At 37.7% G+C, this 23,981-nt stretch overlaps 1 protein-coding gene across 2 annotated transcripts in view; it reads left to right on the forward strand.

Annotated features, from left to right (window-relative positions):
- The first annotated feature begins 293 nt into the window (after window positions 1–293).
- LOC127625120 (cytoplasmic polyadenylation element-binding protein 4-like) overlaps window positions 294–23,981 on the forward strand; it is a 47,440-nt gene continuing 23,752 nt past the window's right edge. For both annotated transcript variants that reach the window (XM_052100205.1, XM_052100206.1), the window contains exons 1-3: window positions 294–681; window positions 1,353–2,505; window positions 22,517–22,607. In XM_052100205.1, the coding sequence (XP_051956165.1) occupies window positions 1,405–2,505; window positions 22,517–22,607 (1,192 nt within the window). In that variant the 5' untranslated portion in view covers window positions 294–681; window positions 1,353–1,404. The remainder of the gene's footprint in view (window positions 682–1,352; window positions 2,506–22,516; window positions 22,608–23,981) is intronic.

Here is a 23,981-nt window from a genome sequence, read left to right on the forward strand (position 1 = left end):
CTTTTATAATGACCTTACAAGGAGGAAATATATGGGGCAAAGGCGGAACCTCGATATTCAAAGACTTGAAAGGAAGATTAATATTTATGAATTGCATCCAAAATTGGAACAAGTGGGTGGAATATCATGCGCACCCACCAATTAAACGCCGCTTTCTCCTTCAGCGTGGGTGGAGTAAACGTCTTATTAAAGTTAATGGGTGGGGTTTTGTCATGCGGAGGCGGGGTTTTAACCGGAAGTGTGTGTGTACTGCTCTTGTCATTTCGGCTTCAGTAGATTGTGGATAGGAGAAGGACAGCAGTGGCAGCGCAGAAAGGGGAGCAGCAGTGCGCTGGTGAAAAAAAGGACAGAGAAACGCAAAACTAACAATGAGAACGACGAATGAACGCGTTGCAGTTCACCAGTAACGAAACTATTATTTTTATGTTTAAGTCAGTAACGTAAAACCGTTGAGAAGAGTGATTTAAAGGGTAGCAGCTGGCTAATGCGAGACAGGGCTGTGTCATTGAGAAGGCAGGACACGTCAAGACGAGGAAGGGAAAAACAGACACTCCTGGCTGTCGGATTAACGATCCCCTGTTTAATATATCACATCATCAGTTTATATCAGGCTCTATACTATTTTTTCGCTGTGATAATAACTGGAACGAGTCTCAGTCATCGCTTGGATCAGCCCATAAGGTGAAAACCGATTTTATCGATTAATTTTGTAGAACGTAGTTATGATACGTCATTGATATTAGTCGTTTGTTGTCGTTGTATGGGTATTAGCTCGTGATTTTTCGTGTAATGTTGCGCGAGAGCAGAAGACGTCATAATTTTTTCGGCTCGAGACACAGATAACGTTCGTTGAAAAAGGGAGGATATTCTGATTACTTTTCTCCTTATATCGTGTTTTATTCGGTACTAAAGCGAAATTGTATTGTGTTAGGTCCCTGACTTTATTATTTATGTGTCAGATTAACATGATCAAGGCGGCCTTTCACTTGATATGAAGCCTTTGAGCAGTTCCTGGTGAATAAGCCGGTAGCCTGTTAGCTGCTAGCTGAAGAGACGTCACGAGTCTATAATTAGACCATGAGAGACCTTTATAACTTGATGAATTTTTAATAACCTATCTTTTACAATTCTTGAAAACCTGAACATGCTATATAAGAAATTCCCTGCACATGTCGGTGTCGTATTTTTATTCTGTCAGTATTTTTGACGTCTGGTGACGTAGTGTCACATAGTCTTTCACTGTGTGTCCTCTGTTTTTCCAGTGTGTCAAGAATTCTGTTTTAGCTTATTTTCTTTGCAAATGCGTCATGGTGTATTTTTGACTTGAACCATGGATCTTTGCTCTTTTCCAGGAGATAGGAAGCAAGACTAACTTTTGGAGCCAGGTTGAACTGGAGAACATAAATGGGGGATTACGGGTTTGGAGTCCTGGTGCAAAACAACACTGGCAACAAGTCTGCTTTCCCTATACGAATTCACCCACACCTGCAACCGCCACACCATCACCAAAATGCGACTGCGAACACCACTGCTTTTATAAACAGCTCCCCAGCTGGGAATGGCAGCAGCAGTGGCTCAACTTGGCTGTTCCCGGCAGCCACGGCTCACAGCAACATGCAAGATGAAATCCTGGGTTTGGAGAAGCCCAAAACCCAGCAACAGGAGCTGCAAGAGACCCCACAGAAGCAGCAGCTGTCCCCAAGCCACCAGGAGAGTGGGATCATCTCAGAGCTTGAAAAGGCTCGATCTGAAGAAAGTAAAGTTGAGAGCGTGTCGTCCGAGGGGACCAATGGCAAGGAGATGCTGCGTTTAGAGTCACCTGTGTTGACACCCTTTGACTATCAAGAGCCCTCTGGGCTGGGAACGGCCACCCAGTCCAGCACCTCCTCTTCCTTGACCAGCTTCAACTGGTCGGCTGCTATTCCCCCCACCCCTTCCACCATCATCAACGAGGACATGGGCTTCTTCAACCCGGCAGCCTCGGCCAACAACGGACCTCTGCTGTTCCAGAATTTCTCCCACCATGTCAGCCCAGGCTTCGGTGGCAACTTTTCCCCTCAGATTGGTCCGATCTCACAGCACCACCCACCTCACCCCCACTTCCAGCACCCTCACAGCCAGCACCAGCAGCATCGTCGATCCCCGGCAAGCCCCCATCAGCCGCCGTTCTCCCACCGCAGTGCCCCCTTTGGCCAGCTGCCTCATATCTCCAACAATCTGAGCAAGCCTCCCTCACCTTGGGGCAGCTACCAGAGCCCCTCGCCCTCTCCCTCTTCTACGTCCTGGACTCCAGGTGGGGGTTACGCCAGTTGGGGTGGCTCCCAGGGCCGTGAGTACCGCAGAGGCCTGAATGGTGGCATGACGCCTCTGAACTCTATCTCCCCGCTCAAGAAGACCTTCCCCAACAACCACATGCCCCAGCAGAAGTACTCCCGCGCCAGCCCCGGCTTCAACCCCAAGTCCTGGATGGATGAGAGCAGAAGTGAGAACATCTTCCCTTTCCAGGTGTGTATGCGATGTTGACATGATGATCTGCCTAGTATTAGCCATAGTCGGGCCCTGATGGAATTGGGAAATCTGTCACTCATAAAAGATCTATGCAATTCCCTCCCCTTGAATGTTTGTTAAATATATATATTTTGGCTGATTACATGAGGTTTTTAGCTGCTGTTCGAGCTCCTTTTAACAAATTCTACTATTTTAATGGATATTTCACCCAAAAATGAAAATTCACTCATCATTTACTCACCCTCATGCCATCCCAGTTGTGTACGACTTTGTTTATTAAGCAGGACACAAATCAAGATTTTTTTTATGAATATTTCAGCTCTTTTGTTCCATACAATGAAAGTGAATGGGTGCCAAAATTTTGAAGCCCCAAAAATCACACAAGTCAGCATAAAAGTATGCCATGACTTCAGTGGTTAAATGAATGTCTCCAGAAGCTATTTGATGTGTGGGTGAGAAACAGATCAATATTTAATTAAATTCTTACTAAAAATACTCATCCTTGTTCAGACAGTCTTCACTTTGGCTTTGACTTTCACATTCTTCTTCTTTTGTTTTTGGTGATTCACATTCTTCATGCATGGGCAGCAATTTCAAGCAAAATGATTTAAATATTGATCTGTTTCTCACCCACACCTATCATATCACTACTGATGACATGGATGAGTTTTATGATGCCTTTGTGATTTTTGGAGATTCAAAATGTTGTCAACTATTCACTTGTATTGTATGGACCAACAGAGCTGAAATATTCTTAATTTGTGTTCTGCAGAAGAAATAAAGTCATACACATCTGGGATGGCATGAGGGTAATAAATAATTAGAGAATTTTCATTTTAGGGGGAACCATCCCTTTAAAATCCCTTCCGCTGCATTCTACAGATTTTCCCTTAAAATCTGCGCAGAAAATGTTGAGAAAAAAGTCTGCCGATTCCGTTTGGACCTGGTAATAGTAACTACTGTTAGACTATATATCAGCCATTTCGAGATTGTAGGTAGCTTTTTATTTTTTCAGCTTTTGCAAAGGCATAGATCAGATTCAATACAATTAAAGCTCAATTGACAGCATTTGTGGCATAATGTTGATTACCTTAAAATTTATATTGACTTGTCCCTCCTTTTCTTTAAAACAAGCAAAAATCTGGTTACAGTGAGGGCCAATCCATAAACATTAAAATGCTCATGTATTTTTTTTTTTATATAGCCACAATATGTAAACAATATGTATGTTAACATAATTTTAGTGTGATAAAATCTCTTACCAAACCTTTCTGTGTAAATTTATATCAAATGTTAAAACTTTGTTGCTATGATGACATAGCACTTTGTGTTACACAGTGAATTAGCACTCTGCACGCTTTCATCTGCTACAAACAGAGAGCGATGTAGATGTAACGTGATTTAAATTTGTGTGCTGAATGTTTATGCAATTACATTCTTACATCAGAAGATGTAGTTTTTTTTATCGGAGCATTTTACGAGCATGGGTTCAAGTAAATAAGTGCAGCTTCAGACCCCATTCCGATAACCGTATCGTATCGGGACATCCCTATTGTAAAGCTTTGAATTTATGCCTTTGAACGCTCCAAAAATTATCCTGTTTCACTGCCATTGTAAGTGCCTCACTGGAACCTCTATTGTTAATTTTTATTATTTAATTTTTTTTAAGAAAAGGAGGGCTGAGACTAAATTATTTTTTGTCAGTCCACATTGTGCCATGAATACTGTCAATTCAGTTAAACTTGAATTGAACCAGGATTATTCCTTGATTATTAAAGCATTTTCTGTTTTTAGATTTTCTTTAAAAAATTTTTTTTTTACATTTTTAGTAAATCTTGTGAAAATAACTATTGATTTAATTTATTCATTCATTTAATCTTATTTGCTATCATTGTTGTTTTATGCATTCACTACCAGTCAGATGTTTTGAAACACTTTATTATAGCCTAATGTTTTTTTCTTCACATTTTAGAATAATAGTAAAGTCATCAAAGCTATGGAATAACATAAATGGAACTATTGGAATTAAATTGTGACTAGGGCTGCACTATTTGGGGGAAATGTCATATTGCGCTTATTGAGGCTAATATTGCGATATGCGATTTGCGATATAATAAACAAATGGTAACATGAGTCAACTTGCTTGGTTATCAAGGAAAATGCACAAATAGATTACTGATAATGCTGAAATGTGTATTTCTCAACTCAAACATACAAACTAGCAACAACAACAACTATAAATGCATTGTTTTCAAATTAAAATATTATTACAAAATTAAATAACATCTTTGCATTACTGCAAACTTTTAATTTTCTCAATATTACACCTAAATAAAATGGAACAATAAATAAGAACATACAGATTTTCATGAAAATAAGATTGTCCAAACAAACAGGGACATTTAAGCAGGATGTAACATGTACTTTCTGTAAACTCTTTTAAAAAGGAAACTGGATATAAAAGTGTGGTTCACTCAAACCACTAAAACTGTTGTTGCGTGTTTTTTTTTTTTTTTTTTAAATGACCAACTGGTATTTCCAAATCCTCTTTCCAATAAGTTCTACTTATCTCTGGTACCGCTTGTCCAGTGTGTGGATCATTTTCTGAAATCCCACTTTGCTAACGGTGCATCATGTCTCTTTATATCTCTGTGAAGACTTGTCATATGGTGTGACACTCACAAAACACATCTGTAATTATGCCTTTTGTTTGGCTTACTAGGCTTTTTAATGTAGTTTTAGTCAATGAAAACTGTTGACATTTTAGTCATATTTTAGTAACATTTAGTCATATTAATATTTTAGCCACTGAACACTGTAAACATTTTATCCATAAGAGTATTATTGATAAGCATTTGTCAATCTTGTCTATCCAAAACCTATATATATATATATACACACACAACACACGCACACATTTTATTGTTGTTGTCATTTTAGTGTTATTTTTCACATAAGATTGATCTTATCATGATGATCTCATTAATGATGCTACATGTTGCAAACTGCAGACAGCGGGGTGAGAGACGAGCGCCTCCGTGTTAGAGTGCGCATCAGAACTTTTTATCTCTCCCGGTCTAGACTCCTGTTCAGATTGTGTCTCTTCCGCGACTGGTTAAAGCGGCTCTGACTGCACCGAGAATGACAGTTTTGGAGTTTGTGTTTATTTACATGGCACGCTCCCGCAGCATTTTGCCATCATATAATCGCACAGGCTGACTTCGTGATTGTGATATAATTAATCGTGCAGCAATAATTGTGACCAAACAAAATCCAAAATAAATCGAAACTGTGTTATATTTTAGCATCTTTAAAGTAGTCACGTTTTGCCTAGAATTTGTAGTCATGTACTCTTGATATTTTCTCAACCAACTTCTTGAGGTATCACCCTGGGATGCTTCTTAAACAGTATTGAAGGAGTTCCCATCTATGTTGGGCACTTATTGGCTGCTTTTTATATTGAAATAGATTAATATGGTGGCTCAATTATATTTTTGTCTACAAAACAAATTTTAAGCATTTAAGTGTTTCAAAACTTTTGACTGGTAGTGTATGTTTGCATTACATCAGCCATTGGCCACCCTACTGTGTAGATATTGCTATCAGCAATGGTCATTAAAAACCTCCACATTGGTCGATCACTGAAAGTAACAAAAAAAAAAAGCTAACTTCCCCATAATGTGTTTAGAGACAGTTTAGATTGTGTTTTGTAGCCCAATGTTGTACTTCAGGCATGTGAGACTTTAACAGTTTTTATTTAATTTCGAGTGGACATTTATAACTTGCACATCAGTATAAAATGTCTTGTATACTGGAAGCGCAGTATGTTTCGCACTGCAGATTCAAAAGAACCGGCTCATTAGACTGGTTCTTTTGGGGTCGGACTATACCAGAAGCACCTTATGTTTTGCGCTGTGGATTCAAAAGAACCAGCACCTTTGAATAGTTATTTTCGGCAATCAAACTGTACTGGAAGCATATATGTATGTCTCCGGCTGGAGACTCGTTCGATTGGTAATTAAAACAACTGGTCGTGCTGCTGCAGATATGTGCTGCTGGAAAGGGTATTTGAGGATGGTGTTCCAGCCACATCGGTGGAAAATTGCAAGCTGGAGAATCGTTAATGGAAAGGAAAGTAAAAAATACCAGAATTATCTGTACTTCAATAAAGAATGGAACTGGTTCTAAACAAGAACTGGTTCTCCGTTTCCAACCCTAATTATATGTGTGCAAGTTTTATTCAGTTGTAGATATTGGGGCTTGTGTCATACTCCATAACTGGAGCAAGTTGGATTGATAGAATATCTTGGGTTGTAAAGGTGACACAACATTAGTGTCACGACCCATACAGATCAATTCATTTCTGCTACAGTAGTATTACTAGGGTCATATTCAATGCAGTGTTTATGAGCTATGTTAGAACTGTTCCTGTTGTTTTTTTCCCCCAATTCCCAATGCACACTAAGTCCTCATGGTGGCATAGTGTCTCGCCTCAAATTTGGTTGCTTAGGAGACCTGGCTGGAGTCAGATATAGGGCACACAAATCTGAATGCATTGGCAGTATATTAAATGAAGTATTCCTTTCTAGATAAAAGGTTTCATACTTGATTAAAAATACAAAAGACCAAGGACCTGTAGCTAAAAATGAGGTGAAAAAGGTTTCATATAGCATGCCTTCATTAAATTTGCATGTGGCCTAGTCCTTGTAACTTGTCTCTCAAGGTTTTGTTGTGACAACCTTCATTTCATGCACACTGAATGACACTGCTGGTGTCCTCCTCTTTCTGTTTTTAGATAATACAATTTTTGTTTGTACTTTCTGGAATTTAATGAACAACACTTTCTGTTAGTTCTGCATTTAGAGTTACTGTTTGGGCTGTCACAATTATTTCTGACATTTTTCTGATTATTAATTGTTAAATTAATTGCGATTTAACGATTTTGGCATTATCGTTTAGGTGATTAGCAATTCTCATGACTATATTTGGATCTATATTAGCTTAAATTTCCCCTATTTGGACATTAGAAATGTAATTGCAATTTGAAGTGTGCTGTTATAACAGTAAGACTTTCTCAAATAATCACGATTAAATCAAATAATAGCAACAGGCCTAGTTACAGTATACAGTAAGTCTGGGTATTGATACAGATCTCCTATTTTGATTCCGATTCACAAGCATTCGATTCAATTAACATTAATTAATTTACCAATTGTATTAGTTTATCAAATTTTTTAAAATTTGTTTTTCATCCTTTTTGTCACTTTTTAGCTTAAATGTGATGTCATATTATACATACACTCACCTAAAGGATTATTAGGAACACCATACTAATACTGTGTTTGACCCCCTTTCGCCTTCAGAACTGCCTTAATTCTACGTGGCATTGATTCAACAAGGTGCTGAAAGCATTCTTTAGAAATGTTGGCCCATATTGATAGGATAGCATCTTGCAGTTGATGGAGATTTGTGGGATGCACATCCAGGACACGAAGCTCCCGTTCCACCACATCCCAAAGATGCTCTATTGGGTTGAGATCTGGTGACTGTGGGGGCCATTTTAGTACAGTGAACTCATTGTCATGGTCAAGAAACCAATTTGAAATGATTCGAGCTTTGTGACATGGTGCATTATCCTGCTGGAAGTAGCCATCAGAGGATGGGTACATGGTGGCCATAAAGGGATGGACATGGTCAGAAACAATGCTCAGGTAGGCCGTGGCATTTAAACGATGCCCAATTGGCACTAAGGGGCCTAAAGTGTGCCAAGAAAACATCCCCCACACAATTACACCACCACCACCAGCCTGCACAGTGGTAACAAGGCATGATGGCTCCATGTTCTCATTCTGTTTACACCAAATTCTGACTCTACCATCTGAATGTCTCAACAGAAATCGAGACTCATCAGACCAGGCAACATTTTTCCAGTCTTCAACTGTCCAATTTTGGTGAGCTCTTGCAAATTGTAGCCTCTTTTTCCTATTTGTAGTGGAGATGAGTGGTACCGGTGGGGTCTTCTGCTGTTGTAGCCCATCCGCCTCAAGGTTGTGCATGTTGTGGCTTCACAAATGCTTTGCTGCATACCTCGGTTGTAACGAGTGGTTATTTCAGGCAAAGTTGCTCTTCTATCAGCTTGAATCAGTCGGCCCATTCTCCTCTGACCTCTAGCATCAACAAGGCATTTTCAGCCCACAGGACTGCCGCATACTGGATGTTTTTCCCTTTTCACACCATTCTTTGTAAACCCTAGAAATGGTTGTGCGTGAAAATCCCAGTAACTGAGCAGATTGTGAAATACTCAGACCGGCCCGTCTGGCACCAACAACCATGCCACGCTCAAAATTGCTTAAATCACCTTTCTTTCCCATTCTGACATTCAGTTTGGAGTTCAGGAGATTGTCTTGACCAGGACCACACCCCTAAATGCATTGAAGCAACTGCCATGTGATTGGTTGATTAGATAATTGCATTAATGAGAAATTGAACAGGTGTTCCTAATAATCCTTTAGGTGAGTGTATATATTAGTGCTGTCCGCATTAATGCGTAAATGCGTGCAATTTAAGGTAAAATGTTTAATTGTGATTAAAGAATGTACCAATCTGACATTAAATTCTAACTTTTTATTCAGCTCTGTGTGAGTTGTAAACACTGTTAGAGGGCGGAACCTTTGCAATGTGTTTATTGGGAACATTACGCTCATATACACACTAAAAACAAACAGACAATGGTGAGTCTGTGCCAATGATCAAGTGCTGGAGAAAGAACCTAATGCTGAAGGGACTTTGCAGGACTTCACTGAAGTAATGTAGTAATGTAGTAACTGCTAAAAGCAGAACAAGATGCGCTTTTCAAATGGGGTTCAACGCGGCTCTTGATGCCCTGACACGAATCATGTGCTTTCCAAATCAAAAGTGAAAAGACTGCCTGCCGACTGATTAACATTAAATGAGGGTTTAATGTGCATTGCAATGGATACTAGTTTTTTGTATCAGTCTACATCCCAGTTAGACTTTAGATGTTTAATGTTTCTCAAATTGGAGCTATTTTAGTGAATTGTCTTTAGTTAATAGTGTGAGTTAGTGTTGTCACGGTACCAAAATTTCAGTAGTCGGTACCAATACCAGTGAAATTTCACGGTACTCGATACCATTTTCGGTACCTAATGCTCTTAATTTTAATGGGATCTTCTAACCTTCTCCGTAACCCTTCTAGGTATCATTTTTTTTTTTTTTACAAATTATATTTTGTTGTTTCTCTTTAAAGATTGTTTTTTAGCTTTTGAAAAAATTTCACATTCAGTCCATTCAATCAATAAATGTCTTAAAATTTCATATATTATATTACATATATATGTTTATTGATTACTTGCATAATTTGTACAATTTAAAAGTATTTACTTTTGATATGTAAAACACATGCTGAATCGGTGTTGTCTCTTTAAATCTACCGGCATCAGCCAGTGAGCGCATACTAATGAAAAAGGACATGCATTATTTCTTTAGCGCATCCATGTGTGTGAATTAAATGTTCCTTTTTTTTTTTTTTTTTACCAACTTAAAAGAGAATTTATTCAATGACATGTCGATTGCGTAGATCTCGTGTTCGTACACACAGAACGAGTTAAACCAAACTTTTACACTCAACACACAATGAAAGGATCTCTTATAACTTCTTTGCCACTACTCAATCACTGGTGTGTCAAATCTGACAGTTTACCTTGAAGCATGATGTTGCGCTGTGCTCTGTCAGTGCGTGCCCGTCAACTAGTGACAGGATAGAGCTGCAACATCTGCAGAGATGACAAATTGTCACTAGGAGGGCTGCAACTAACAATTATTTTGATAATCGTCTAATCTAACGATTATTGGACTATTCTGCTGATTAATGCAACGATGAATCATTAGCTCTTAACCTACTATTTCACTTGTGCCCCAACTTAAAAAGTTGTATTAAACATCCTTGCTAACAATAAAGATGACAAAATCATCTTTAAAAAATACCTCTAAATGACATTCACTGAATTACAAGGGAAAAAATACTTTGATTTTTATTGCTTAAAGGTGCAGTATGTGAGATTCGGAACCCCTTGATATTAATTACACCTGTGGCCGTTAAGTGAACTGCAGCCTGCTACCTGTTGTTCGCACTCATGCACAAACTCCATAGGGATGCGATCGGCCAAAACAATGATGTAACATACCAAGAGACAACGTGATTCACCGGCATCATGCGGACAGATGAGGTAGCATAATAAAAATTACACTATTATGATTGTTTTACTACAAACTTTGAGACTGTATATTATATTTGACTCTCCAGTGCTGGAAAAGGGCCAAAACTATGCAAGACTGTAGTTTGAAGTAATCACTTTTCTTTGCGTGTGATATTGACTGCATTTATACGATTTCATGTTGAGCCTATGTCGATGTTCGCTATCTAGCCAGCTTTATCAATAGCTGTTTGCTAAATTTAGTGGATGATGACAGTAGCTGTTTGTTAAATAGACTGTACATTATAAATATGTTGGCAATTCAGTATTGATGTGATTCTATCACAACTGTCATTTTGATATATTGATGCGCTATTGTTTTATAATAATAGAATGTATATATTTTCTGTATAACAAAGTTATGTTACACTAATGAATGAGCCTTTTTGCATTATCTTGTACATTGTCTAGCATCATTTCATATTTTTGAAAGTTTGTGAAGGAGTGTTGTGCTTTGAGCTGACGTTTGCTGGATTCCATCTCTAAGATAATGTTACCTAGTTTTGCAGACTGTTTGTTGTCGCTGTTGAATAGCAGAAGAGAAGCACTGAGGCAAAGCTCTTGGGAGTGCGCATAAACATCACATTCTTTTGGATTTTCCCGGCAAAAGCGTCCCGCTCCCTTCACATGAAAATCAGTCTACAGGCTTTAATTGGCAACCTAGGAAGTCCGGGAAGGGCTCATTTTAAGTTGCGTTAAAAGCCGTTTACACACTGGCAAAAAAAGGTGAATATAACATGAAAATTGTTACATATTGCACCTTTTACATTTTTTTTTTTTTTTACTGCAAATTCATATTGCTATCATGTGTTTTTGTCTTGTTTTCCATTTTTAAATATCTAAAAATACTTAAAACAAGATACATTTACTTGAGAAGCAGCATATAAGATATTTAGACTTGCTTTCAGAGAATGAATCTTGAATATACTATATGTGTATTTTGTATTTAAGTGTATGTTATCACTTTTTCAAATTTCTGCAAGTGCAGTAAAGACAATATATATTATTCAAGATATATTCTCTTAAAGCATATTATTTATAATATTTAAATATTAATTATTATATTCATCATACTCTGATAACATTTTTTTCTTCTGCTGTATAGCTCCTTAAGTAAATGTAAGGAGTTTTAGATATTTATATTGGAAAACAAACCAAAAAAGACAAATCTAAAACCATTGGCTAAGATTACACTCTCACCGTTTTGCTCAATTCGGTTAATCTTTAACTCACAAATAACAAGCTCTTAAATAGCTTGAATCGCAGATTTTTTTCATGACGAGATGCATATCATGATTCACTATGTCGCGAGCATCACATTACAATCTAGATGGCAAGGGATGAGCGGCTCCATGCGAGACAGTGTATCAGCCAAGAGAAGTTTGAAACGAGAGGCTACGCGGTGTTTCACGCGACTCATTTAAACTACTCTGACCGCACAGAATTGGACAGTTTCAGAGTTTGTCCTTATACAACCTGCTTACTTATTATTTGGACGTATAAAAGGATACATTAAAGATATAACTCTGGGGTGTTTTCTTTTAGGACGCTCTGACAAAATTTGCTCAAGCAGAACGCCAGGTACGCTTTATTTCAAGTCACGACGACACTGCTTCTGTATTTACTTATTTGTTATTTTGGTATTATAATTCAGTCTTACTTTGGGATCTACATCACCTCAATCTGTTTGGAAAGTTTGGAGTGTGTCTGGACTGTGAGCTGTTCTTGCTTCCTCTTCTCAATCAAGCACGAGCTGAAGTGCTGCTCTCCCGTGTCATCCTTAGCATTTTAAATGATCTTGTTGCATTAAATGAGATCAAACGACTATTCAACAACGGAATTTTTTATTGACAACATTTTCGATAACACCGACTTATCGTTTCAGCCCTACACTGTAAGGTTTTTTTTCCCTCTGTATTTAATTATTTTTTGTGAAGTACCTTATTTTGTTGTGGATGTCCCAATATTTATACAGGATTCACACTTTTCAGAGAGTTCAATAAAATATTGAAATAATATTTTGTTAGCATTTGTGAGAGAATGTTTTTTAATTGATTGTGTAAAATAAGCACATAATATCGTTATATTGATTGCAGACTCTTGAATCGAAATCTTGTGGTGGCAGTCTTTGAGGTATCCGCAAACATCGGATCGCTGGCTAAGAGAATCAATATATGATCGTTTCATGATGAAACTTGCGATTGACACCCCTATTATTCAGTTATAAACCGATTGAGTGGAATGCATCTTTGGACACACATTACTCTGAACAAGTCAAATGCAACTTTTACTCTCAACATGCAGTGAAATGATCTCTGTGCTCAACTTCTTCACCACTATACTAATCGATATTTTCCATTTAACAGTCAGTGCCTAATCACAGACATAGTCAAAATTTGGCCGCATATGCGATTGGTTTACTACCATTGTAGAGGGTTGTGCATAGAGTAAAAGATTGATCTTAGGATTTAAGAGTCAGTATCAAGTTTCTTGATTGCAGTTTATCTGAAAATATTTTTTTTTTTCCACCAGCTCTAACAAACCTTATCTTTTCCATATGCCATCAACCCTCATTTGTGTCACCTCCATTTAAATATCTCATGACATAATTTCATTTTATTCCAGGGAACAGGTGCCTTTGAGATCCTCTTATTCAGCCTTTTTGACACAAGGTCATTGGGTCAGCCAGCAATTTTGTGGTTTAGATATGTTGTGTTCTCTGTAAAAGCAACAGACTAAAGGTATTCGATAGCACTCGGAACCTGTGGCTTCCATTGCCGAAAACAGGCCGCTCTTATTCACAGCTATTTGCTCCAGCTGGTTGAATATGTGATGTGATTCCCAACACTGCATAATGTCGCTGGAAGTTTCCACAGGCTCTGTGTACTCTCAGCCAAGCATATCTGATATTTAGTGTGAAAGCAAAGGCTGTCTCCGGAGGGGGGAGGAGGACGCACACCCATGCAGGATGACAGACTCACACATGAACATGCGCTGGCGAGATGTGTAATTAAGCAGTTGCTTGGTGAGAAAATTAGAAATGGGAGATGCAATTCATGACGACAAAGATGGTTATCATGGCGAGGTTAGATGATTGAAGACATTGTAAAAGAAAACACAAAAACAAATATGGCTGATGGGAAAGTGTCTTTTTTTTTTTTTTTTTTTACCCATATGGGCTGTTATATGCCCAAGACTCATTTTGCAAGCAAGCTGACTTGGAGACATTTAAAAACTGTTTGTTTTATTGGCAAGGTCAGCTTTTGCTTGGCTTTTGTCATTGGACGCAGGTGCCCACAGCAAATAGTCATCTGTTGCACTGCTTTGTCATGGGTTGCCAAGGATTTGACAATTTCCCAATATGACACACTTTAAATTTTTCTCTCTGTTGTTTTGTGCTGGATGTAAATCACCCTCACTTCTTTTTTTAAATGAACTTAAATGCCTTTTATAAATCTTTCTAGCTCCATTCTTTAACATTATACACACTGTTACCTTCTTGGAAACGGTGTGTTTTTAGGGCATTGTGCACTTGGCTAGCCTGGTCTTTTGCTATGTAAATTCCAGCCATCATCTTGGCATGTTTGCGTGGGCCTGAAGATGAGCGGACTGCCTCAGCACAGGCATCCACCCAAAGGGCCACAGTGCATCGAACACAGTGCTTCTCTATCCTTGGTGGTCTTTTTTTGGTATAAGAGAGGGTAAAATGGTTTGTGGTTAGGTACAACGAAGCTAAAGGCCCCCTGGGGAAAAAGGACATTTGATTAAATTTTTTCCTAAAATTCTAAATGGCAGCAAAAACTACCAATGCATCTTCTTAAACATCTGTTTGCCACTCAGCACTGCAAAATTTTGTTGATCCATGTGGTTATCGCGTGCAATGTCTAAAGGCTGATTTTGAGGTAATATAATATTATGTTTAAAGAGCACCTATTATGCCCCTTTTCACAAGATGTAATTTAAATCTTTGGTGTCCCCAGAATGTGTCTGTGAATTTTCAGCACAAAATACCCTTCAGATAATGTTAAATACCATGATACCATGTTAAAAATGCAAATTATTGTGTGGGAATAAAAATTAGCTGTTTTTGTGTGTCTATAAATGCAAATGAGCTGGTGCTCATTGGTGGATTGTCTGTAGACCTCCAAGACAGGATTGTATCGAGGCACAGATCTGGGGAAGGGTACAGAAAAATTTCTGCAGCATTGAAGGTCCCAATGAGCACAGTTGTCTCCATCATCCGTAAATGGAAGAAGTTTGGAACCACCGGGTCTGATGAAACAAAGATCGAACTTTGGCCTGAATGGCAAGCGTCATGTCTGGAGAAAACTAGGTACCGCTCATCACCTGGCCAATACCATCCCTACAGTGGTGGGAGCATCATGCTGTGGGGATGTTTTTCAGCAACAGGAACTGGGAGACTAGTCAGGATCGAGGCAAAGATGAATGCAGCAATGTACAGGGACATCCTTGATGAAAACCTGCTCCAGAGCACTCTGGACGTCAGACTGGGGTGAAGGTTCATCTTCCAACAGGACAACAACCCTAAACACACAGCCAAAATAACAAAGGAGTGGCTATGGGACAACTCTGTGAAATGTCCTTGAGTGGCCCAGCCAGACCCCAGACTTGAACCTGATTGAACATCTCTGGAGAGATCTGAAAATGGCTGTGCACCGATGCTCCCCATCCAGCCTGATGGAGCTTGAGAGGTCCTGCAAAGAAGAATGGGAGAAACTGCCTAAAAATAGTTTTTCCAAGCTTGTAGCATCATACACAAACATACTTGAGGCTGTAATTAGTGCCAATGGTGCTTCAACGAAGTATTGAGCAAAGGCTGTGAATACTTATGTACATTTTTTTTTTTTACTTTTTAAAACATTTTTTTATACGTTTGCAAAGATTTCAAACACACTTCTTTCGCGTTGTCATTGTGGGGTATTTTTTGTAGAATTTTGAGGAAAATAATGAATTGTATCCATTTTGGAATAAGGCTGTAACGTAAAAAAATGTGGAAAAAGTGAAGCGCTCCGAATACTTTCTGGATGCACTGTACTGTTACAACGTTGGCTATGAGCTATAATGAAACCACACACACACACAAGCAAACAAACATGTTCCTCGGCAGTGTCCGTCAACAGTCGTGGGCAGGGCCTGTACAAAGTGACATCACTTTGTACAGAATCTGCGAACGGCTTGTTCTGAGACAGTGCTTATGATTAATGTGGATTAAAAAAAAAGGACTGGGTGTTTTTTTTTTTATCATTATAGGATGGTTGTGTAGACACACTGCCAACACACATTTATGTTCAAACACCATGTAAAAGTGAATTTTGCATAATAGGTCTACTTTAAGTACATTATTATTACATTTCATGACTTGTAAAATGTTACATATTTTATTCTTCAAATGAGAATCCCTGAAATTTTCGCATTTATTTATCAAAAAAATTTAATTTTATTATCCTTTTATTTATTGCACATTTGTGGACAGCAGTTCCAATTCCAGGAATTCCAAAGGTAGGTATAACTTAATCGTGATTTAGTATTGTTTGGAGACCCATGCATTGTTTGTCACATCAGTGTTGTTTAGTTGTCTATTGTAAAGCATATACCTTTTGAATGGTATTTTTTTCAGTAGAGTCGTATTAAACGTTCTCCAAAAGGAAGAGGTGTGAAATCGAGGCATTGCCATGACGGTCTTGCTTATTTTATGCCATTTCTCTAAACTGAGAGCTCTTTGTACATATTAATTACTTTTATCAGAGACAATTGCGCTCCCCCGTGAAAAGTTTCCATACCCCCTGCCTCCCCAGCATGTGGAAAGGCTGGATTAATAGGCTTTGGAACAATTTGATGTGGCTGGCTTTGAAATACTTTTACTGCTACAAAAAATACAATGTCATGCCTCCGCTTACTGCGCTCCCCCTCTTCCCCCTTTTCATTAATTTAGCCATGACATTTCAGATTAATGTCATTCCTGAAACACCCCTAACATGCCACACTTAATCACTAGCATCAGGATGTTTCATCAAGTTCAGTTTCTGAAAATCTCTGCAGATTTTTTTCCATATTGCTTGAATTATTATGAGCTGAAAGATATCCCTTTTGGGTAAAGACCTTTGAGTCAGCAGTCCCTGGGAGCAGTCTAATTATAGCTAAACCCAAAATAGCTTCTGCATTCTCAGGAAATTCTTAACACCTTTTGATAAGATTTGGCAACCCGTCCTGTTTTGTCAGTGAGTGCGTTTATATGCAAAACAAAATGCTGATAACTATGAAAAATCAGCTTCTTCTGAAAATGAAACCACGTAAGAAAACTGTTTACTTGAGCAATGATTGGGCCTTTCTTCTCTGTTGACACAATTTAAAGAGACGTGTGAATATTGTCTAGCAAACCTGTGATTGTCTTGTGATATTTGGGGTAATCTTGGGAAGCATCAGTTAGAATCAATTGAAAATCATTGTGACACGGCGGAGGGTGGGGCTGGGTCGTGATTATACACACCCGGTCCCTTATCAGGCTAATTAAGCCTCCGAGAGGGATAAAGGCCGAATTTATTTGGGGGGGTACTACACTGTTACAGGAAGTACCCCCCCCCCCCATTTTTTATATTTGTGCTTCCCTCCTCTTGTCCCCTCCCTCATCCAGGTAGAGGGGGATGACCTGCCGGCAGACGGGGCTTAGGACACGCCCTCCCCCAGGGAAAGGGGGGGGGGGTGTAGGTCATGCCGGGGGCTCCCGTGCCTGAGGGAACGAGGGAGGAATGTGACTGCGCGGAGGATGGGGCAGGGTCGTGATTATGCACACCCTGTCCGTTATCTGGTTAATTAAGCCTCCGAGATAAAGGCCGATTGCGGACGGTGGTGCGACAAGAGAGAGATTGTTTACGGACATGTCCGTCAAGATGGTGTGTTTTTGTCTTTTGTTTAAGTTTATCATTAAAATATTATTTATATTGCCATGCTGGTTCTCGTCTCCTCCTTTCCATTGAACTGCATTACAATCATAAATCCCTGTATGCCATAATTCTTCAGCAAAGTATGTTTATAAATGTCTAGTAGATTGAAACTGCACCCTGCTCATGCAAACTCTGTCGTGGGGATGCTTTATTAATTGGAGAGAGTTGAGTTAAAGATGGATTGAAGTGAACTGAAAGGTGAGAGAGGGTGGTCTTTATACCAAATGCCACAAAATGCATTTTTGATTTGTTTTGGCTTGTTTTCCAATATAAACATCTAAACTCCTTTAAAACCATGTACATTTTCTTTAGCAGCTATACTGCAGAAGAAAATGTTTTTATCTGAGAATGTTGAATAAAATATTAAAAATACAAATATTTTTTGAAGCAGCATATAAGATATTTAGACTTGCTTTTAGTGAATAGATCTTGAATAGAAGTATATTTTGTCTTTACTGCACTCACAGAGGTATAACCAAGTGGAAAAAAACCCCACTTATTTACAAAATACACTTACTATATATTTACAATTTTAAAGCAATTCTAAATATCTTATATGTTGCTTTTCAAGTAAATTAATCTTTTTTTTTTTTTTAAGGATTTTTAGACAATTTTAAATGGAAAACAAGACAAAACAATAATAATAGGATTTATTTTGCAGTGAATTGTTTTACTGTATAAAAATGTATAAAAAGTATATTTCCTTTTAATTCAGTGAATGTCACTTAGAGGTATTTTTAAAAGATGATTTTGTCTTTATTGTTAGTAAGCACGTTTAATACAACCTTTTAAGTTGGGGCACAAGCTGAATAATTGGTTAAGAGCTAATGATTAATTGTTGCAATAATCCCCGAATTAGGGGTGGGCATTTTGGACATTTTGGACATACTGGAGTACCCGGACTAAATAGTCGATACTTCTCGAGTACTCAAGGGGTGATTACATGTTCATAACTGTATATATAATAACATGTCTGACAAACGTCTATGGCTGCTGCATTGTGCCTTGTTGTTCCAGTGTATCGTCAATGCATTATTATAGGCTGTTATAAAATAATATTTTACAAAATGTACAAAAGATTCAAAATATAATGCATCATATTTGATCAATATGTGAAGATTTGCTCAACACACATCTGTCTGTTCTTCCTTCGGGTTACCGTAGTAATCTTAGTAAGCATGAACCAGTTTTTTTTAGTGACCGTCTGAACTGCGTTTTTAATATGCATGTTAAATTGAAGTTCAGTTTCAAGACGCTGCATTGTGTTCCATTTAGCTGCGCTCAGTCTCACTCGCCTGCTCTATATGCGTCGCTTCAGCGCGTTGAGTCCACTGCCTCACGCGCCTGGTGTGTGTGTGTCCAAATGTTCGCTCTTGTGAGGAAAGCCGCGATGGTCTGTATTGATTGCCGTGATTCATGAAGCATTCCATTCAACTTGTAGAGTCTGAATTTCCACCTTTCAGCTGGGGAAATTGCAACGGAATGACACTTTATATTGGACATCTAACTTGGAAACTCATGCAGAAATCTTCAACTCCCCTTTCGTCAAGATGCAGGTGCATGTAACTTCACACAGGGCAGGGAGGTTTACAGTCAGCGACAAACATTTACTTTTATTAAATAATATCCATTAACGAGTCAACCAGTAATTTCGCTAAATTATGCCAAAAGTGAAACATTATTTAATTGTTTAGTTAGGTTGCATATAATGTTACCTTTGAAATTAGATTTAAACAGTTCTTACATGAAATGATAATAAAACGTCTTTAGCAAATGTTTTGCAGAGACAGGTGTTCAAATCACGATTAATTGCACTTTTGATTATCGTAACAATAGCATTGCAGTGTTGGTTCAGTTTGGTTGCTATCAGACATTTCTGAAAATCAAATTACCGCTCAAAACCACAACATAATCAATCTCAAAATTAAAAATAAGCTCCCTCTTTGTTTGTGTGTTTAGTTTTCAGGTAATTGTCACTGGATTTCGAAATAAGTCACATCATGCGAGATCACTATCGATCATCGTTTTCATGATTGATCATTGCTGCCATGGCAGAGTACCCGAGTACTCTAGTGCTCGTGCCCATACATACAACGAATAGTCGAATAATCGTTCTAATAATTGTTAAATTTATCGATTATCAAAATAATAATTAGTTGCAGCCCTACTGTCTAGATTTTAGCGGTCTAATTGTTTATAGCTGTAAAATGTCCAGCTATTATTGCAAGTTAAAAACTTTACTTTTGTAAAGAAAATGTAATATTGGCTGTTTCTTCAACTTCAGGCACATATAGAACTGGATTTCTTGAAAGTCGTTAATTCTTTTTCACATTCTCACTTAATTTGTCTGCTAACAATGTCCTACAGTACAAGCATCACATGAAATTTTTCTTTTTTGTTTTTCTTCTGAAATTCACGGAAATTAGTTTTAAGTGTAATTTCAAAGGTAAAATTTTATGTAACCTAACTACACACAATTAAATAATGTTTCACTTTTGGCATAATTTAGCAAAATTACTGTTTGACTGGAAATGATGCTCTATTTAAAAAATGTTCAAGTTAAATTTACCCTTTAATTTTCTTTTTAATTTATTTAATCCTTTAATCTCAAGCATGCTCTTCATTTACACTTTTTTTGGTGGGACATCAATTTAGGAAAGCATTCTTAATCATTTTCTCATAATAAATATTAAAAAGGTTTGTTTATTGAACTTTTTGTGTAGATTACCATAGTGTTAACCTTTTTATAATTATATAATTTTTATAATGAAAATGTTATAAAATTCTGGGTCAGGGACAAGGCTAAAACAGTGAAATCTATATAATAAAGTAAAAGATATATGAATGCCTGGTAATAAGTTTCCTAGTCAATTTTAATGTAAAGTTCATATAACTAAAAGAAAAATATTTTATATATATATATAAACTCTAGGCAAAGTGTGATCACTTTGAAGATGCTAAAATATAACACAGTTTTGATTTATTTTGGATTTTTTTCCTTTTTTTTTTGTCACAACATAATTTCCATATTTCCATTTCTATTATTCCATAGTTTTGATGACTTTACTATTATTCTAAAATTAGAAAATAAATAAAGAATGAGTAAGTGACCCTAAACTTTTGAATGTGTGCGTGCATGTATGTGTGTGTGTGTGTATATATATATATATATATATATATATACATATATCATACTATAAGTTAGTCACTACTCATTCTTATATATTATATAATATAATAAAATAAAGAAAGTATAAGGTATAGTCTAATAATAATATAATATCAATAATTATTAAATAAAATAATTGACATTATTATTTTATTTAATAATTATTGATATTATATTATTTTTAGACTGTACCTTTTTCTTTTCTTTTTTTTTTTTATGGTGGAGCTAATGAAATTTAAAAATCTGAAATCTAAAGCCCAAAATATCCAGCATTAAAAATCCTTATTCTTGAGCCTTGACATTGTTTAAAGCGTTTACATGACCTTCTAGCTGTCTTGGTATTAAGCATAATCGGTGTAAGATTGTGCATGTAAACTCACTCACTGGTGGATCCCATTTTTATGGGGTTGGTTCTTCATCAAATTGCTCTCAGCAGAGTGTAGTGTGTGCAGTAATTCTGAAGATGGCCTTTGGCCCGCTCTCAAGTTCTGAATCGGCGCTAGCCCTGTGTTGTAGCATAAGTGCCCTGTGTGCACACACAGCCTCTCTAAGATGAGGGGGATGAGTGTTCCTCTGAAGATCTCATCAGATACCAGATCTTGACTGAGCACAAGCAGAGTTTTCGGGTTAATCATGGCACCCTCCAGTCGAATTGAGCTCTTTGCAACAAAAGCTATAACAAAGGTGTTATTACAACTCGCCTGAATTAGCTGAATCCAAGCTATGTGGTATGTTTCTAACAGTGACCCAGTTTCTTGTTTAAACATGCTTTTAACTGACTGACAAGCAAGGAAAATGTAGCCTAATGTGTATTAAAATTTACTTTGCCCTTCCATCATCTTTGAGTGCTGTGGGAAATTTGTCAATGTCAAAAATACCACTTTTGAAAAGCCTTGCAAATTGTAAAAGTGTAAATTAAAGGGATAGTCCCCAAAAATAAAAATTATTCTTTGATTGGATCACCCTCATGTTATTTCGAAATTGTATGGCTTTCTCTCTTCAGGGGATCACAAAATGAGATGTTAGGCAGAATGTTGGGGACTGCCGGCCTCTGTCACCAAAATAAAGTCCACCCATAATCGTTATTTTGCATGAACTATCCCTTTAATTTGAGTCTTTTTCTCTGTGGAAAAAGATGTGCTTGGGAAATACTTGACTATTGGTCAGAGTTGTGAATGGTTTATGTCTTGAATACATGTGTTGGGCATTGTAACCCATCAGTCGGTACTTGGAGGAACTGTCGAATGTCAAGTGGAATGTCTGTTGTAAGTGTTCTGAGCAATTTATCAAGCTATTTCTGGCTTTCTCAGCCAGTCTTGTGACTTTTGTGTTTTTAAAACATGTCAACCATTACACTTGTTACATAATCCGGAGTGCAAGTGAGTAGTATTTGACTCTAATTTGGAATAATGTTATGGTCCATACCCTCTGTCACTGACTTTTATTTTCTCTGGATATAGTTCTTTGAGAGGAACAGGAGCTCCACTGCTTGAACTGTATTGTAGATGTAAGGGATACTCCCACAGATCTGAGCGATGCAATATAAGAAATGCCATTGTAGTTTTCTTGTCATCTGATATTCAGTCTCTTTTCTCCCCTCGCAGGATCGTCCTCGTTCATTCGATGGCTTCAACATGCACTCGTTGGAGAACTCTCTGATTGACATCATGAGGGCCGAGCAAGACACTGTGAAAGGTAAGATAAAAGCCACAAAAGGAGATTGCGTATCAGAGTGCTGTATTGATGGCTGAAAACCTTTGTCCCACCAGCAGTCAGATTTACAGAGCCGCTAAAATGTGGTTTGAGTTGTGCTGCCCTGTCTGTCTAATCAAACATAAGCTGTAGCTTAGCTTGCTTTACTCCAGTAAAACCACCAGAATGTATTGTTTTAAAGGGATGGTTCACCCAAAAAGGGAAATTCTATCTTCAATTACTCATCCTTATGTTGTTCCAAACCTGTATGACTTTGTCAATCTCAGTCACCATTTACTTTTATTGAATGGATTGTAAAAAATGCATTGAATGTCCTTCCATTTTCTTGAAAGCTGTTTTATTATTGCACAGCCCCTTTCATGTTCCTCTTTTATGGCAGCTGAAAACTGATCACAAGGCACAGTGGAGGAGGACTCATGTGTGAAAGCCTAAATAAATGCATGCAAATGACAATTAGTCCATGCAGTGATTCAAAATGTTTATTAGCCTGTGTTCTGGAACAGACGCTGGATCTTATCTTTTTTTTATGGTCTCAGCTGTTGTTTCCCAATTGAACAGATCACAGTTAAAATGAAACGAAGTGAACAGCCTGTAGAACTGCTCTTTGTATATGCAGATTTATTATTAGGGCCCGAGCACTGATGGTGCGAGGACCCTATTGTTCTTCTAGGCTTTTATAATTGTTTTCCAAAATGAATCGCATTTGAGGGCCTGAACATACTCAAAAATCTCATAAAGCTTTGCACATGCATCAGAAGTGGTGGAAATTTACATCTGATATGGGTTTCAGTATTAGGTGTGGCAAAATGGCTCGATAGCGCCACCTACAAACTTTCACCTACACATACGACAGTCAGTACACATGTGTAACATGCCAATACCTACAAGAAAGTATAATCTCAATGTCCAAGGATCCATGCCCTGAACTCTACAGGAAGTCAGACATTTAGATTTTTCTCTTAAATTTTTGCTCAGTTTTTGCCATTTCCAGGCTTTGTACTTTAACAAACTCCTCCTAGAGATTTCATCAGATCTACTTCATATTTGGTTATCGTAATCTAAAGGCCTAGAAGATTCTAAATTGCGACACAAGTTTTCACTGCACAGCGTGAAATTTGTATGTTTCGCCATGCAACAGTAAGTTGTTATAACTCATACATACGATGTCCAGTCTGCCCCAAATGTTTGATAATAATCCCGGCCTGAATACATCTACGTACCAATATTCAGTTATAGTCATAGCGCCAACTACTGGCAAAAGGAAATTACTTGTTTTACACTGTGATACACTCAACAACACTTACGTGCTAAAAAATGCACACAAAAAAATTGGAGTGACATTCTCCTGGCACATCA

This window comes from Xyrauchen texanus, chromosome 31 (assembly GCF_025860055.1).
Source record: "Xyrauchen texanus isolate HMW12.3.18 chromosome 31, RBS_HiC_50CHRs, whole genome shotgun sequence".
NCBI lineage: Eukaryota > Metazoa > Chordata > Actinopteri > Cypriniformes > Catostomidae > Xyrauchen > Xyrauchen texanus.